Here is an 18,649-nt window from a genome sequence, read left to right as displayed (position 1 = left end):
AACTACTCTTCTGCTTACAGTCGTAGCACTCAACGGCTTACTCTGGCAAACTACTGCTATGTTCCGGCCTTTTGTCGAAGTCTTTGCATTGGGTCCCAGTCTCAGTGATAAAAAAAGGAAATTTGGGACAAAGACAAAGAGCAACACTTGGTCTCCAAAATACAATGAGAATTTTCAATTGTAAGTTATGTAATACCGATATTAATTTATACAAACATAGATTTATAACAGGCATGCAAAGTTATATAACATACATACAGAATTATTCATTCAGTTTTTGCTAGATTTGTGATCAGATAGACCTGAGTTAGAAGTAACGTTGAGGTAAATAAATGGGAGGTTGATAAGCTCATCTAGACAGATATTTGTAACTTTCTGAGCTTCTAGCCACCATACCTAAATGAAGAGCATCCACAAATATTTACATATATAAATATAGTATATACGTGCACACATATATTTATATGTGTTGAATTGATTTATATTATGTTTTTAAAGTTGTAGACACTTTATTTTCAAGTAATAAGTTAGTTTTATTTATAGCATTAAAATAGGTATTAGCTTTGTTCCTTACTCTAAACTACTAATGTTTGCTTTAAAGCAATAGTTCAATGTAAAAATTAAAATAGGTTAAATAGACTGTGCAAAATTAAAAAATATATATTTGTAATATATTTTTTTAGGCAAAATTTTAATCTATAAAGGTTGGATTGAGCAGATGTCTAACATAGAACACTACTTCTTGCTTTCAGCTCCTAACCTCTTAGTTAGTCAGTGAATTTGGGGGGGGGGGCATATGGGACATAACTGTCAGCTAGTTTGTGAGCGCACAGGTCAGATTCAGAATCAAACTAACTGAACAGTTATGTTCCATATGGCCCCCCTCAAGTCACTGATTGGTTACTGACTGCTAACAGCTTAGAGAGCTGTAATGGAGGAAGTAGAGTTCTGGTTATTATGATAGACATCTGCCCACTCCAGCCTTTATAGATTACATTTTAGTTTCACTAACTATATTGAAAATATTTTTTATTTTGCACAGTCTATCTATTTTACCCAGTTTTATTTTTTACACTGAACTGTTCCTTTATAGCCAAGGAATATAAAAGGTAAAAGCATACTATAATCATATGTTAAACCAACCATCAGGCCACAGGGCTGTGATGTTGGAGTACAAAATGGTTTCAGATCAACTACTCCTTTGCATGACTTGAAAAAAAGCAGATACCTGTAGGTCCATACTAGTAAATATGAAAAAGAAAAGAAAGTAACTAGAATGCATCTAGTAAATCTTTCCTTAAATTTTTATTCCAGATTTGAGCCATATGTTGTAGATATATGTAGAATGCAATTTATAACTAAAAGAAGATGAATTAGCAGACAGTAGAATCTGCTTCTAAATTAACCTGTACCTCTGATTAGTAAAATGATGCGGACAAACAGAGCACGATTTTCAAAGAGAATGCATTAAACCTATACATGAAACATATTTCTGAAAGAGCTTTCTACATAATTCCCCACCCTTATTCTGTATAAGCCCTAGAGAAAGGCACCATATTCGCTAACATTCCCTTAAATTCTAGATTCCTGCTGTTTCCCTTTAGAGGAGAAGGAAAGGAAAAAAGGTCAAAAGAAACATTGGCTTAATGGCGTACTGAAAATAAGTGTATTGCGACTCTCATACTGCCCCAAAACATTGTTGGTTTCTCCCATTTAATTAAATTCTAATAATTGTCTTCAAGCTCCTCGCTGCCATTCTGCACACTGTTTGAGCTTTGAATTGAGACCATTGTAACAGTAACACCATAAAGTATCTTTATTACATTAAAAGTTTCCAATTCCCCATATAGTATTTACAAATAAACCATTTTCTTGGTTAAACAAAAGTTACATTTTTTAAGAGGTTTTTTTATTTTTAAGTAAGAATGGACCCAAAACCATTGTATTCAATTTTTTTCATATTTTGGGGGGGAGCAATTCAAGCTATTAAAGTGAAGTAAAGTTCATTAATTATGGTATTTGAGTTTTTTTTAATGTGTTTTTGAGTCCACGTTTTTAAATTCTAATTTTTAACAAACAAGAAAACATTCATGCTTTATAAAAATGCAAGTTTAGTGAAGGTTAAAAAAATGAGGTTTGATAAATCTGTCCCTCTTATGCTGTAAGGATGTAATGTATTTATAGCTCAGTACAAATGAAATGGCTGCCCTTATGGCTACAGACCAGCATAGTATTCATAGTATATTATATTTACATTTTTTAGTGTTACTGGTCCTTTAAACCATGCCCCTTATTTGACCCATGTCTAGCAGCACTGGATTCTTACTCTCTAAAATCCAAAATCTACATTTATTAAAACTATGTTTGTCAGAAAAAATAATATAGGAAAAATGAAACATGAATGCCTATAGAGACTGATGAATGATGAGCTATACCACGCTAAAAGGGACAGATATAACTGATTATGCTTAAATTATTTAAATCGATTCTTGGAAAACTGCATCAACTTCAGTATCCAGGCCTGTACTAACTGCTGGGGACCAATAGTGTATTTTCTGCATAATTGCTTCTACTCTGCCTGATATGGGGCTTCTACAGCTGGTCCCTATGGGAAATATATGATATAAAGAGCTCTCCTAATTCTGTTCTGCAGGCAGATACACTGTGCATCGTTATCATCTGCTGTATATTTTGTATTGCACGGATGGCTTATTAGCTAAAGCAGCAGCTAGCTTCTATTTTTGGTTTATTTATCTATGCAATATAAATAACAATAATTACAATAATTAATCTAAATGAGTCTAAAGTACTGGGTTTCCTGTAACTGCAGCCATATAAATATTTATTCAGATATTCTGCACATACAATAAGCAACACTCTGATACATTTCATCTTTCAAGTTTCCTTTAGACAGAAAGTATAAAAGACCAATTTAGGAAGCCTTCAGGTCCCCTCAAGATTCCTAGCCACACTATACAAAAAGTTTTTAGCCATTAGTTGGTTTAGTTGATTTATTCAAAATAAATCAATATTCTAAACCTTTATGGATTCAAAATCTTAGACACCTAAAAGAATGCCCAGTCTGAGCTATGAAAGGTTCTCTTCCTGCTCATTATCCGTTCTGATTACTGATTGTTCCATTGGAGTGTAACCTGAATTCAGAATGATTTGTCCTAAGTCAATTCATTTTAATCAAAATTGCTGATTTCATTTATTAATCCCATAATTCCACTTGATTAATGTTTATTGATTCTTGCCTGAAGTACAAGAGAACACTACTTCTTTCAGCAAAGCATAATTCCCTTTAAAAAATGATTCTCCACCTATACCTACATGTGAAAGGTAATAAATCTTACAAGCTGCTGACCTGGATTTTTTTCTCTTGCTAGAAGGAAAACTGATCGAGATTGCTACGTTAATGACTCTGTACAGGTTCAGCAGCCCTACACAAATCCATTTGAGAAAAACCTACATTTTTCAGCTACATCTCCCCTTTTAGAATGAATACACAAACTTGGCTTACACAAAAAGCCAATTACTACTCATTGCTTGTATTGACCTCCCATTAAATATTGCAGTGGCATCCTGTTATTACTCATTCATTTGTAATGGGTGAAATATTTCACCAGGCATTGATTTGCGGCGAATTTCAGAGTTTCGCCATTGGTGGATTATTTGGCGAAACACAAAACAAAATTCATCGCGGAAAATTCACTGTGCCCACACGACAAAAAATTGTTGCCTGCATCCAAAAAAACTGTCGCCTGTTTTGAAAAAATAAATAAATTTCACATGCATTATTTTTTTGATGCTGCAAAAATTTTTCTTGATGCGGGTGAGTTGATGGAGTTTTTCGCCAAATTATTACACCCATCACTACACATTACAAATGAATGAGTAATAACAGGATGACACTGTTTAATGGGAGGTCAATACAAGCAATGAGTGGTAATTGGCTTTTTGTGTAAGTTTGTGTATTCTTTCTAAACATTTTTGCCGTTTTGCAAAAAAAAAAAATGAAATGGAAGAGATTCGCTCATCACTAGCGATGTGTTAAGCCAAAAAAAAAAGGATGAACCTTGGTCTGGCATTAGCCTTTGTTGTCAGTGGAAAATATTATAAGGCATTTTCATCATTGTTTTATTGAGAACAAAAGAAAACTAAGGAAGTAAGGTTTAGATTCAGTCAGGAATTGGCCTTGTTTTAGCAGGATTCGGATTCAGTCTATGCAAGTGCCTGACTGAACTGATTTCTTTAAAATCATGTGCCTTTTCATCACATAAACACGGAAGTTGAAAATATTTCACATAGCAGTACATACACAGTTTACTTTGACCGCTTTGTGGCCTAATTAGCCCACTCAAATGTAAAGAACAGTAACATATACAGTGTCATAAAGGAACAGTTATGTCCTGATTGAACCATGTTAATCTGAGTATTTTGCTTTAGTGGATATTTAAGATCCCAATGTAATATCGAAAGGACTCAAACAATCCATTAAGCACAATATGTAATGTCACTCCCCTCTCCTGCACAACTGCGGCTACAAATGCACAAGTTGCCACTGCTGGATAAGGGAATAACCTTGGAGGCACAGTATGAGGAGGCTTGGAGCTTTCTCTCGTGGCTGCATGCCTCACGTTAAAAGATTCAAAAGCTTGATGGAGAAATGAATGTCATGAACATTTAATTACCAGCAAGAGAATTCAATCCATGGTATTAGATGTCTGTCGAGTTCAACCCCCAACTCACCTAATCCCTTTTCAGTTATGAATTGATTCAGATGAAAGCAAAAACCATCTCGCTGATGGAATTTGTAAAAAATGATGTTGGATAAACTGAAAACTGAATACAAATCAAACCAAGGTTTTAAGTATATGTAACTAGAGTGTTAGCGGCTACAGTGTATTCTAAAGGCCACTCTGGGTTCTACATGCTGGGGGGAGTGCCACCTCTCTAGATACAGCATCCAAATCACATATCATTTTGTTTAAAAAGAAACCTCCATTCCATTTTCATACTGTTGTTAATTACTTTTATAATTTATAAATGTATGTAGTGTATGTTAGTACAGTGTAGTATGAAAGAGCTGGGTGCTGTTGTGACATCAGTTATATTGTGTGCTCCATAGCATCAGGGTTGTTCACTTTTAAATTCACTTTTACTATGTTGTAGAGAGTGTTATTCTGAAACAATTTGCGAATGGTCTACGTTTTTTTATTTATGGTTTTGGAATTATTTAGCTTTAGATTCAGCAACTCTGCGGTTTGGAATTTTAGCAGCTATATGGTTGCTAGGGTCCAAATTACCCTAGCAACCAGGTAGTAGTTTGAATGAGAAACTGAAATATGGCAGTGGGTCTGAATAGAAATATAAGTAATAAAAAGTAGTAGTAACAATTAAATCATAGCCTCAAAGAGCAACAGTTTTTTTGGCTGCCGGGGTCAGTGGCCCCCATTTGAAAGCTGTCGAAAGCAGTGATGAGCAAATCTGTCCCGTTTTGTTTCACTGAAAAATTAGCGAAACCGTGAAAACTCTGAGAAATGCAGTTGTTGCGCATGCCTTTTTTTTTATGTGGTTGCGTCTATTTTTCTGTCACTGCGCCCCATTTTGACATGACCGTGCCTATCTTGACGCGACTGCAACATTTTTTGGACGCGCAACAAATTTTTCACAACAAAAGTTTCACAAAACAATTAGCCAATGGCGAAATTCGCTGCAAATCCATGCCTGGCGAAAAAATTCACCCATCGCTACTCGGAAGTGAAAAGCAAATAATTAAAAAATTATAAAAGAAAATAAAGACCAATTAAAAAGTTGCTAAGAACTGGCCAGTTTACTAAAATTTAACTTAAACCACCCCTTTAACTACTTCACAGTAGATTTTTACTGCTATTCATTCCTATAGGATTTTAGAAGCATATTGCTCAAATGGTGAACTCTAAGGGGCTGATTTACTAAGACACGAATTCGAATGCGAATTGGAAAAATTCCGATTGGAAAACGAACATTTTGCGACTTTTTCGTATTTTTTGCGATTTTTTCGGCGACTTTACGACTTTTTGGAAATTATCGCGACTTTTTCGTTACCAATACGATTTGCGCGAAAAAAACGCGAGTTTTTCGTAGCCTTTCCGAAAGTTGCGCAAAATCTGGCGATTTTTTTCGTAGCGTTAAAACTTTCGCGAAAAGTCGCGCCTTTTTCGTAGCGTTAAAACTTAAAAGGCGCGACGTTTCGCGCAAGTTTTAATGCTACGAAAAGATCGCGATTTTGCGCAACTTTCGGAATGGCTACGAAAAACTCGCATTTTTTCGCGCAAATCGTATTGGTAACGAAAAAGTCGCAACAATTTTCCGAAAAAAACGCAAAATACCGATCATTACGAAAAAAACGCAATCGGACGCATTTGGCCCGTTCGTGGGTTAGTAAATGTGCCCCTAACTGTAACCCATTGATAAATACGCCTCAAAAAATCCCATAGAAATAGAGAGTGGCAGAAATGTACCGTCATGAGCTCTGATTTCACACTTTTATAAATCTGCCCCTTATTGTCATAGTGACTGTATAGTTATGTTTGATGGACTATCAGTATTGAACTGATATCAGTATTGATTGGTACATTGGCCTTATATGTGTTCATGCTAGCCTTGCTATCTTCCCCAGCCTGCTTTATAATAGCTTTTAAGAGAAGTAAGGTGAATGTTGTATGAAAAAGCTTTCAAGTTGGGTCATAGGGACAAAAACTGTTTCAGGGTAAGAATAATAAAGAAGAAAACTAAAAAACCATTAAAATGAAAAATGAATAAAACTGCCAGTTTGACTAAATTGATAGAAACACAATAAAATCATGGGAACATAAGTTGCCAACAGTCAGATTTTTCATTAGTAAAGGAATATAAAAAATTCCTAAGGATATATTAGAATTTTAATAAGGTTGGAAAAGTTGCCTAATTGAAAGCAGGCTGAATGAAATTGAAGAACATGCCTCTCATTCTTCGTTATAAATATATTTATATATATTCTTCATTTTACACAGCATTCTGAGTAATGAAGAGAGCCCACGGGCGTATGAACTTCATCTCTGTGTGAAAGACTACTGCTTTGCCAGAGAGGATCGCGTTATAGGAATGACTGTTATCCAGCTGAAGAATATTGTGGATAAAGGAAACTGTGCCTCGTGGTATCCTCTGATGAAAAACATTTGCATGGATGAAACCGGACTGACCATTCTGAGAATCCTGTCTCAGAGATCCAACGATGAAGTTGCCAAGGAGTTTGTAAAGTTGAAATCTGACATCCGATCTCCAGAAGAGATCTAGAACATTACAGGCGCATGAGGGGACACCTCCATGGACTAAAATTACCATTGATACAGTGTTGTTGTCTGAGTAGTGTATGCATGTGAAAAAACAGTGGGAATGTTTATTTCAATTTGTTTGTGTTTGCTAGTACAAATGTACTATATTTGCAAGGTATGTTGAAGAAGATGTGTATCTTTTTTATACTGCTGACACTGGGCAAGGACTTGCTCTCATGAAGTGCCAAAATAAACACTTAGAGCTGAAATAATCTTAGGGTTTCTTCTTTTTAATCTTGATTTCATATCAGTTTACACATGGGCAAGTTGTATTCATTCAACTCATGTCTGTCACTGAGCAATCCTCTCTCTCCAGGCACATATTCCCCAGAGCAACAGCACCTATCACATTTGTTGGGGAACCTGGCATTACATTTGTGGGCATGAGTCAATCAAGATGCAAAGTGGAGGTCTGTGTAGGCACAGCCATTTGTACACACTAGCAATGGTTTGTATTTCCTTTACATGCTGTCCTGTCCTATACATCATATACAGAACATTTGAAATATCTTCATTACATATTGTTGTTAGTGCAGATTTAAATATTCCAATTATTAATGATAACTTTGTAATTTTATAAATCCCTTATAAACAAAATGTGTATTTTTACTTTAATTTGCATTAAACATGGAAAACTAGAAAGGGTGGGGCTCTTTTATGCATATTACTCTTTTTCTGGCATCACTGTGAACACAAACTGTAAAGAAAAGCTTCAAGAAAGATTTACTTTACAAGAACTAATTGTCGACCCTTGATACAAAATGGTAGCCCCCTCTGTGTTGACCAGCTATTTACTAAGCCCCTCTATATAGCACCATGGGTAAGAAATGTATGCTGCAAAAATCTGCTGGAAAATCTCTGTTTTTATATTTCCATGAACTTTTATTATATATATATATAATATATTAACTTCAATTTGACTCCCATCTCTTTCAGCTCTGCTTCTTGTCACTGACAATTATGGGGTCTTTTCCATAAATCTGCAGTATTTTTGTACTGTGCAAATGTCTATAAATCTATATATACATATATATATATATATAAATCCGCCACAGTGTATGTGCTTAAATCATTTTATCTGATACCAAGGATTCAACTCAGAGAATGGAATGCGACTGATTTGTTGTGCATTTCTGGAAATCAACTAACCAAGTCATGCTTTTTCATCCAGACAGGAGTAAATGTTGCATTGTATACTTAGCTGTATGATCAGTTAAGTGTTGTCTCTTTTTCAAGAAAAAAAAATACAGTTTGTACTTATGCAACATAAAAATGTATTGCACTGAGGCAAAAGTCTTGTCTTGTAAATACATTCAGTGAGACATTGTAAAATAAAGTATGAAGAAATAGCTTTGTGTCTTGTATGTTATTTTTGGAATCACCTATATATTAAAGTACCTTGTGTTGCCCAGGACTACAGGCAACAATGTTGGTACTTTTACCTGATTGGCTGCTCTAAGAGATTAGACCCATAGCAAATTTTGCACCTTTACTCATATAACCCCAATTGGGTTTCAAGGTAAGCACTTTGGGGCGATGGTCTTATGGTGGTCTTTTTGTTCCCAGTGTTGTTGGAATATATGCTAGTATAATATTTGGTGGTCTTTAAGTTTAGACCATTGAATCTGGCATGCTCTACTCCAGTAATGCCTTGTGATTGTATCACTGTTTTATATAAATACTGGTTTACACTAAAGGAGATGATCCAGATGATTTATGTATGATGGCACAAATAGATATTTATTTTTTCACATTTTCTACATACTATTTACAGTCGATAATTAATTGGGAATGTGAACTATAAACTTCATAGTAAACTATTAACTTCTCCCAGTGAGACTTTGAATATTCATTGTTTTTATAGATTTTCTCCCAGTTAGCACCCCTATTTATTACATGTATCAGTATGCTTGACTGTAACTGTGCCAGCATAGAAACAATTTTACAGAAAGTCATTATTCTGTCACTACAGGAAAGGAACCTGATAGAAAAATAATAAAAATACACAAGAGAATGCTCTGCACTGATGGAATTATGATAGAATTGTAGCCCATAGTGAGTTGCTGTCATTCAGTTTTTTTTTTTTTTTCCTGACTGTGTTCTGCCTTTACCTTCGCCATAAAACTGAAACAGTTGTTTAATGTTTTTGAAAAGAATTGCTTTAACCATGTGTATTTCTGGGTGTATGCTGCCCAGCCTTTGGTGTTATTTTACACTTTAAGTTTTCATGTAACTATCTTGCAGCTAATGTTTTGTAATTACAGGTAAAGTGCAGTGGGTTCCTGTTGGAATGGATGCTTTCATTTTAGTCTGGCACAGAATGGGTTAATTTCATCTAACTAGTGGGCTGGTCTTCATTTGGATTGAACTTAAGTGCTGCCTTTCTATCTTTATCTTATTTTTTCCTTGTCTTTATCTAATACCGCTGTACCACTGCTGCCCATGTGTGTATGTACCCAGCCTATTAGCCAAATTCAGGTTCTACTGCTTTGCTCATATTAATTTAATTTACATGTGTAAAAAACAAGAATGTGCCAGTATGTTATACTCAATATAGAAATGTGCTGAGAAAAGTTGTGTTTTGGGCTGATTTATTGAAAATTTTCCCCAAAACCCACAAGTCCCACCCATCTGTTCCACTTCCTGCTGGCTTCTTTTCTCAGGCTGTGCAGGGGAGTCAGTGGCACTCAGTACATTGCACTGTAGGATAGAAACAAATCAGCAGCTAGGCTGACCTGATAGGGAACTGAATATTGCCTTTGCTTGTGTGACTGCAGGGCTGTGATTGGCTATATTGAACCAAGGTGCCATTTTTAAGGTTAATGATCATTTTTAGCCCAAAGTAAAACCACCACCATATATTACTCATTATTGCCTACAAGATTGGAGGGGTGTTTAGTTAAGCAACAGTATACAGTATTTCTCCTTTAGTTCTAACAAATTTAATTTCCGTTTATAGTTAAAATTATAATATTCTAATAAAACATAAAAACAAATTATAAACAAACTGCTCCAGTATTCAAATGAAATATTGTAAAAATAAGTAAAAATAGTAAAGAGGTAACAGCTAGTGATGAGATAATCTGTCCCGTTTCACCCAAAAATTGACTACTAATTTTAACTACAAAATTCAGGAAATGCAAGTGTCACAGGACCATTTTGATACAACCACGCCCAATTTGACATGGAATTTGACATAAAAATTTGGCATGAAAAAATTTGTTGCACGTCAAAAAAAGTTGGTATTGTTGACACACAACAAATTTTTTCACTCCAATTTTTCGTGGAAGCTTCGCAAAACAATTCGCCAATGGCGAAATGCGGAAATTTGCTGCAAATTCATGCCTGGCAAAAAAATTTGTTCATCACTAGTAACAGCACTTGTGGTTTAGACAAACAATCTAAAAACTATATTACATGGTACAGGTATCGGACCCCTTATCCGGAAACCCGTTATCCAGAAAGCTCCGAATTACGGAAAGCCCATCTCCCATAGACTCCATTATAAGCAAATAATTCACAATTTTAAAACTGATTTCCTTTTTTTATGTAGAAATAAAACAGAACCTTGTAATTGATCCCAACTAAGATATAAATAATCCTTATTGGATGCAAAACAATCCTATTGGGTTTAATTAATGTTTTATTAATTTTTTAGTAGACTTAAGGTATGGAGATCCAAATTATGGAAAGACCCCTTATCCGGAATACCCTTGGTCCCGAGCATTCTGGATAATGGGTCCTATACCTGTACCATAAAATGAACCTGTGGCCAGATAAACCACTCCCCCATAGACTAAATAAGATATGAGAGCTAATTATAGCTAAGATTTCCACAAAGTTATCATAGATAAATGAAAAAGAGAAAGGAAGTTGCATTCTAATACCAAGGTCACTAACACAGAGGTTAACACAGACTGGCCTTTGTCAAAAAATGTTTGTATTATATATATTATTCCATGGATGACTTGTATTACATTGCCCTATTTATTTGTGCGTTGTAGGTGCAAATTGCATAAAGCACATCCTATTTTGTCCCCCAGAACTTCATGCCTTGTTTCTAAATTCTGCGTCCAATGACATGTGACATAAGCCTCTAAAGTCAATACTTCCTGATGTCTTGTTGCAATTATGTTATTCACATATGATATATTTAAATCCGAATACTGTTAAAGCTTTACAGATACTTCTGCCATAACTAAAGATCTGCCTTTTTGTATCCCTGCTCTTACTGTAAGAAATGCCTTTTTATCTCAGCTGTAGCTTTCACTAATCTCTACTGGAATGTATGCAAACCAAATAGGGATTGTAATTCCTTCAGTGTGATAGTTAATAGTTTTAATAACTTGTTTTGTTTCCCCATACTTTATCCATGGGAAAGCTGCACATTTTGGCTGTAGAGTCTATTTTAATGGCTAAAATGTTCTTTGGCTCTATCACCTTCTGCCTCTGGTAACCACAAGTATTTAAGCATTACTAAACATATATTAAGCAATTGCTTACATGCCTGCAAGTTTATTTTTCACCAATTGTAAGGAAATCCTCCTGTATTACATGCTAGGAAACAACAACCCACATCTAAAGCTTTCAGGGTGCAATGGAAATAACCTGTATGTAGACACTATATCCAAGTTCACTATAAGGCCCCTGCACCAACTTAAATGGAGCTAAAGTTCATCAAATCATTGTTATTGGACTTTGTAGTGATCTTTGTGTAGGTAACCTCTGATCAATGCAAATCCTGGATAAGAAAAGTGCTGATGGATTCCGAGTTGTCCTGGTCTTTTTTTAGAAGCTACGCCTAAGGGAGATGTGGTTATTGATGGCTTCTTTGAAAGTAGCAACCATGCCTCCTTTGTATTTGTATTAAAATGTAGGCATGTACACTAGGCTTTCCAGTACAACTTTGGCCTGAACAACAAACCTTTTTAAAAGAATAGTAAAACCATTATCAAAACCTTTTTTAAGAAGCTCGCCAGCTTTCATTATGTTTATATTATTAGTTGCCATGATTTCTTGCAGTGCTGCTTTTGCTGTCTGTTTGACAATCAATAACAGGATGTGGAGCACCACGTGATAATCACACATACGTTTTACAAGAAAACCCTGTTACATTTCTTCTCATTGTACGTGGAACATATATTTTCCATGTAACTGAAAAGGAGCCATTGTTTATAGATGCTTTTCCTTTTCGGTTTCTGGTTCCTTTCTTTTCTTATCTACTATACCCTAACAGTATTGTAAATGAAAGCAAACAATCTGTTTCCTATCTAATGACTCAGAATCAGGCATTGCATGTACTGCATATCAGACTCACCCAAAAGAGTTGTTGCTCTAGTCTTTTCCTGAGTCTGCGAAGCAGCTGAAGTTGATGGATGAGCTTGAGTGCTATCTGCAGAGTTGGAAACAGATGATGCGGTAATTGCAGTTGCTTTAATTGTGTTGCTGTGTTCTGGTACTATTTGACCTTTTGAAAGCTCCCTTATATTTCACCTTGTTTTACTCATCTTTGGAGAATAAACAAAAGTAATTCATTTAAAGAAGAACTATACTCATGAAAAATGTTGGTCTCTATAAAAATATATCTCATAAAGCAGCTGATATATAAAACCCTGCTTCATCTATATAAACTGTTTTCATAAAAATATACTTTTTAGTAGTATGTGCTACTGGGTAATCCTAAATAAAAAAGTGCCATTTTAAGAATTAAGGGACACCTCCTGGGATCATAGGATTCACAGTGCACACAAACAAGCCAAGGCACACATACAGGTTAGGTCACATCAGCCAATTAATGGACAGAGTTCTGCCTTTTACTCCCACACTACTTCCTGTTACAGTTAGAGCTGCATTATTTCTGGTCATGTGATCTTTGAGGGAGCACACAGCCCATCACTAAAGGGTGGATCAAGGGAAAGGATGTAAAAGGGCAATATATATAGATATATTCCAGTTTGGTAAGATTTTTTTAATAGGCCACTTAATATGATTCTGGGGTTTTAGATTTCCTTTTATGTAAGCTCTTATTTTATTACCCCATGGATCTGTTCTTGAGGGAAGTGAGCATCTGAGGACAGGAAGATACTTATATTAGCATGTAGGATGTAAGCTAAAGAAAGATTTGAAGATACTGTTGTGTGCATTTGTCTTAAATTGTGAGTGAAAATAAATCAATGCACTTTGAGCAATAGTTGGTGGTATAATATCAATAATTTGTTTAGGCCGGTCAGCATTGTTTATCAGGGCTGTGGTTGTTACTCCAGAATTAATGTCACAGGAACACTTGTAGTCTGCTTCTCTCACTTTGGGGACAGGGCAGCAGAGCACCACTGGGTGGACATCATAAAGGAGTATTACAGAATATTAGCCAAGAGTGAATGTATCAGCAGTGGGAGGTTTGACCCTAAGCTTAAGTAGCCTGGTTTGAACCAGTCCCACTGTACAGGGTTGGTCTGGTAACCAAGCTTGTAGGGGAATATAATCCTACTAGATGTTAAATCTGCCATACATGAACAGATACACCCCCTTTAAAACACATTGTTCTCTTTTTCCACAAAGGGTCTGGGGCCTTTTCGTTCTGAGGTGTAAGGGGGCCCAAAAACTAAGGTACTAGAAGTTTAAAATATATTTCATTTAAGCTAGACATAGTTGTAAAAAGCCACCCAATTAAAAATGATGGAACAAAGGTCTGCCAATGTCAGAATAAACCACAAAAGAAACAAAGTATTCTTTTATCATATAAAAAAGCAATTGCTCTATGCACAGCACCAGGTGAGGCCATGCCAGTAAATTTCAGCTGGAGAAAAGCTTTGTAGCTATATACAACAATGCAGAACTTAACCAGAAATTGTACAAAACATGAGAAAATGTAACTGATAAGTGCCAAGTGCCCAATAATAACACACTAACTATAAATATATAGGTACAAAAATCTCCTTTGTTATTGAAACTTGGAAGTGATGGCGAATTTTTTCACCAGGCCACATAAAAATGGGCGTGATCACATTAAAAAAGGTGTGCGCGTCAAAAAAAAAATCACCGTTTCGCAAATCTTCCCATAGTTTGAATGACTTTTCACCTAAGCAAAACGGGACAGATTCACTCTCTACAACTTAGTATTGCAGATTACTGCCTCCAATACCCATTTACAAAATGCTATAAAGTACATTACATGTAAGGGCTATATTTTATCAGAATCCCAAATATTGAATATTTTCCTGCTTATTTCTGTGTTGTACCACATTTTATAATAGAAGCACAAACCCACAGCGGTCTCTAAAGGAAGATGACATACAAGTTTTTAGTCTTATTCGCATGTATATTAATTAGCTGTATGACTGCTTTGTTTATATTTTAGCTGCTTAGCAGTAATCTTCCTTTGCAAATAACAGCTGCTTGTTGTGAGCAGATGCAGTTTAGGTGCTAAATCAGTGTTTGCTCTGTAGCCATCTGCTGTCTTTGGCTATTGGTCAAGGAAGGAGTTCAACAGTTAGGCCCTATTAATTTTCCAATGTAGAGAAAATGGGGGGGTTGAATACACAATTACAAATACAAGCAAAGTACAAAAAGTACTTGACCCCATATATTTTCTCCTTTGCAACCTGCTTAGAATGCCAATAAGCCCCATCAGCATGCTTGGTTGAATTATGTGCAAGTGCAAACATTGACTCGGGGTTCTCTTAGTGAGTCCTGTCAAAAGCTGCAAAGTTATTTTATGGTTTATCACGTGAAAAATTATGGGTGAGATCCAATTAAAAGAGAGAAAACTTTCCTCCTAATTCAGTTCCAGTTTTTTCCATAGACTTCAATAGAGTCTTCTTGTGACAGTGATATGTTTTTCTCACTGAATTGCATCTGGCTCTATGGGAAAATCTGGAGTTCATTTAGGACATATGCTTTTCTTTTGAAAATGAGTCCACCTTCCTTATATATCTGACATATTAAAAATGCAAAGGGTGTAGGTTCACTAATCCTCCTATAACCCCAGTGGCTAATGAGTTACATGTACATGATGTATATCATCCAATTCATATCATTCTATTCTAAAGGACAGAGGAATAATCATATACTTACAAAGAGTCAGTGGCATACAGTTGGGATACTTTTACTCATTAGTCATTTTTTTCCCATTGTGATTAGTCTTAGAATTCCCAGACTACTTGAAGTCACTGATGCCTTCATTATATGTACATAAACCAGAGCTTACAGCATTTACTTTTTCATAGCTGTAATTAAAAATCATGTCCCAGAGTCACAGAGGAATTGATCTGCTATTAAATACATCAAAACCTAATCTCACTAGCCCAAGCAAGATTCTAATGCATGTTGCCTGCCTCCTAATTAAATGTTTTTTATAGTACAGCATTGAAATGTGGTAAGAATGAGGGGAAAATGTGACTGCTATTGGGGAAAAAAATTCACTTGAAGCAAAGTCAGGGGGGCAAATGTGTATTGTAAACATATACAGTTATATAATGCAAATGGGCATAACTGGTCTAGAATTTAATCACAGACAAAATAGTGTTAACATTGAATATTCACATCTTGGAGGGCATATCTTGGTAGCTTAATGCACAGAATGTCTTAATGTCCTGTATATATTGATAATGGGTGAATGCAGAGGACCCTTTGTTGTTGTATATATATATATATATATATATATACAGTATATGTAGCAGGGTATGGTAGGTTAAGATTTCAATGATTCTCTATAACCTATCTCAAGGGTAGAGAAAAAACATTGAAACAGTGAAATCTTTTCTGATTGTCAGGAAAGCTTTGATAAATGGGGAAAATATTAAACCTTTCTGCAAGATTTTTATATCAATAGTTGACAAATCAGATGCTCAGTTTCTGCTGATTTTTTCATTTTAGATTTGTCCTAAATCTTGATTACACCATTGGCTTGCAACCTGCTTCTGTTCCTTGTATGTTACTTGGCCTGTCCTTGGAGAGGTAAGTAGTAAATGAGATCAGGACAAGTCTGTAACATAGTTATATTTATGTGTTATTTACTCTCAAGAGCTGTTTTTTCGTACTGTGCATTAGGCATTAGCCACTGGTAACATTCATTATTGATCTGCATGATTCACCATTCATGGATCTTTCTTAAATCTGCTTAGTGAATATAGGCTGAGTTACTGCTCTTTCAAAAGAAGAATTTGCTTGTAAGGTTATTCTCTCTGATGAGGAGTATAAAAAACCATGGCACTGGATTCCAAAAGCTGCCAGAGAGTTTTCAGTAGCCTTGTATTACAGTATAGTTTGTACTAAAATGTTGTTATGGATATCTTTTAAATAATTCCTTGCTCACAGATATATATACACCCTTAGAATGAGTGCCTAGGTGCTACCAAATTATGTTTATATAGACAGAAACATATATTTTTCCCTGTAATAACAAATTGGCCCTGTAGTGAGGAAATTTTCAGATAACCAATGGAAAACTGGAACACTGGCATGATCCAAACAGGGGATTGTGAACAAATGAAGGAAAAAATTGTTTTACTAATATCTAAATATATTAAATAGAAATAAATTGTGCTGTTCCCCAATAGAACACGTGAAAACAGCTTATTTATTTTATATATATATATATATATATATATATATATATATATATATATATATAGTAAATAGGGGGACAAAGAGGGTGTGTCAGCAAAATTGCAATACATGGTCATACAATCCCTTTTTTGCCTAAAAGAAAGGGCATTTCTAGTAATAAATTGATAGTGAGGATTTCTTGTCTTTGAATGAATTTTGTGGTCACACCCTTGCTTTTATATTTAAAATTGTTTAGTGTCAAGCACAGTTTTCCCTTTATTTGCTGTAGTTTATACAGGAGCAGTGGCCATCTCCATGTTATAGCTCCCATCATTCCCAGCTACAGTCAGGTGATCCCAGTGGTGCCTAAAAAAATGGCAACAATTTGGGGGTTGGAAAGCAAGTTGCAAGTAAAACTTAGTCCCTAAAGAAATGCCTATAGAAATGCTAGAATTCTAAATGAATCAGATGAAATTGTGTGTAGGGCTGGCAAGGTCAGGGATGTGAATGCAGAGAATAGCTTTAGAGAGAATTTATTTTAAAATCAAAGGAGTTTTAAGAGGTTTTTCTTACTGCTTCAGATTTTTCAGTTCTAATCACTTCTGCACTGCTGTCCTGCTTTTTGAATACAACCAATGGATACAGTAAATTTCCTTTGTTTTCCCTAAGAAAATGCTAATCTAGTGTTGCCAGAAATCAGGCATTTTATTGCTATAGGGGCACATTTACTTACTCACGTACTGGCTGAATGCGTCCGATTGCGTTTTTTTCGTAATGATCAGTATTTGGCGATTTTTCGGAAAATTGTTGCGACTTTTTCGTTGCCATTCCGAATGTTGCGCAAAATCTGGCGATTTTTTCGAAGCGTTACTACTTGCGCGAAAAGTCGCGACTTTTTCGTAGCCTTCGCGCCGAGTACGAAAGATTCGGATTCATTCAAGCTTCAATATGGTGACTTTTCTTGGGCCAGGTTGGAGCTGCAGGGTGCCATTGAGCCCTATGGGAGACTTTCCTTGGGCCGGGTTGGAGCTGCAGGGTGCCATTGAGCCCTATGGGAGACTTTCCTTGGGCCGGGTTGGAGCTGCAGAGTGCCATTGAGCCCTATGGGAGACTTTCCTTTGGCCAGGTTGGAGCTGCAGAGTGCCATTGAGCCCTATGGGAGACTTTCCTTGGGCCAGGTTGGAGCTGCAGGGTGCCATTGAGTCCTATGGGAGGCTTCCAAAATCATGCTAAGTCTGAAAGTTTCGCCTGCCGCTTACGAGCGCTCAATACAAAAAAGTCGCGACAAGATACGAGCGCATCGTAATGGCTACGAAAAAGTCGCAACAATTTCCGAAAAGTCGCAAAGGCGCCGAAAAAATCGCAAAAAATACGAAAAAGTCGCAAAATGTTCGTTTTCCAATCGGAATTTTTCCAATTCGGATTCGGATTCCGTGGGTTAGTAAATGTGCCCCTTAGAGTTGTCCCCTGTTTTCTTCCCTAACATTAAGGCAAGATTTGCAGGGAAGTGTGACATTTATTAATTAATGTGAACTTTAGCACCCTCTTTATAATATATATAATATCTTTATAAGATATATTTTGCTGATCCATTTAATTCTAAAATACTAATGATATATTAGCATCTTTTTCAATGTAGTTTGTCTTTTCTTTATGAGATACAGGTTATTATTACTTGCTTTGTGAGGTACAAGAACATTGCGCTTGCTTCTCCTTATATTTGGAATGCCATCTCTGAAATCCTC

At 35.8% G+C, this 18,649-nt stretch overlaps 1 protein-coding gene across 3 annotated transcripts in view; it reads left to right on the top strand.

Annotated features, from left to right (window-relative positions):
- Positions 1–8,707, top strand: part of unc13c (unc-13 homolog C) — a 232,196-nt gene extending 223,489 nt beyond the window's left edge. For all 3 annotated transcript variants that reach the window (XM_031899178.1, XM_031899177.1, XM_018092423.2), the window contains 2 exons: positions 21–180; positions 7,038–8,707. In XM_031899178.1, coding sequence (XP_031755038.1) covers positions 21–180; positions 7,038–7,320 — 443 coding nt within the window. In that variant the 3' untranslated portion in view covers positions 7,321–8,707. The remainder of the gene's footprint in view (positions 1–20; positions 181–7,037) is intronic.
- Positions 8,708–18,649: the final 9,942 nt, after the last annotated feature.

Source organism: Xenopus tropicalis, chromosome 3 (assembly GCF_000004195.4).
Source record: "Xenopus tropicalis strain Nigerian chromosome 3, UCB_Xtro_10.0, whole genome shotgun sequence".
NCBI lineage: Eukaryota > Metazoa > Chordata > Amphibia > Anura > Pipidae > Xenopus > Xenopus tropicalis.
Note: the sequence above shows the minus strand (reverse complement) of the source record. Positions and strands in the feature narration are given on the sequence as shown.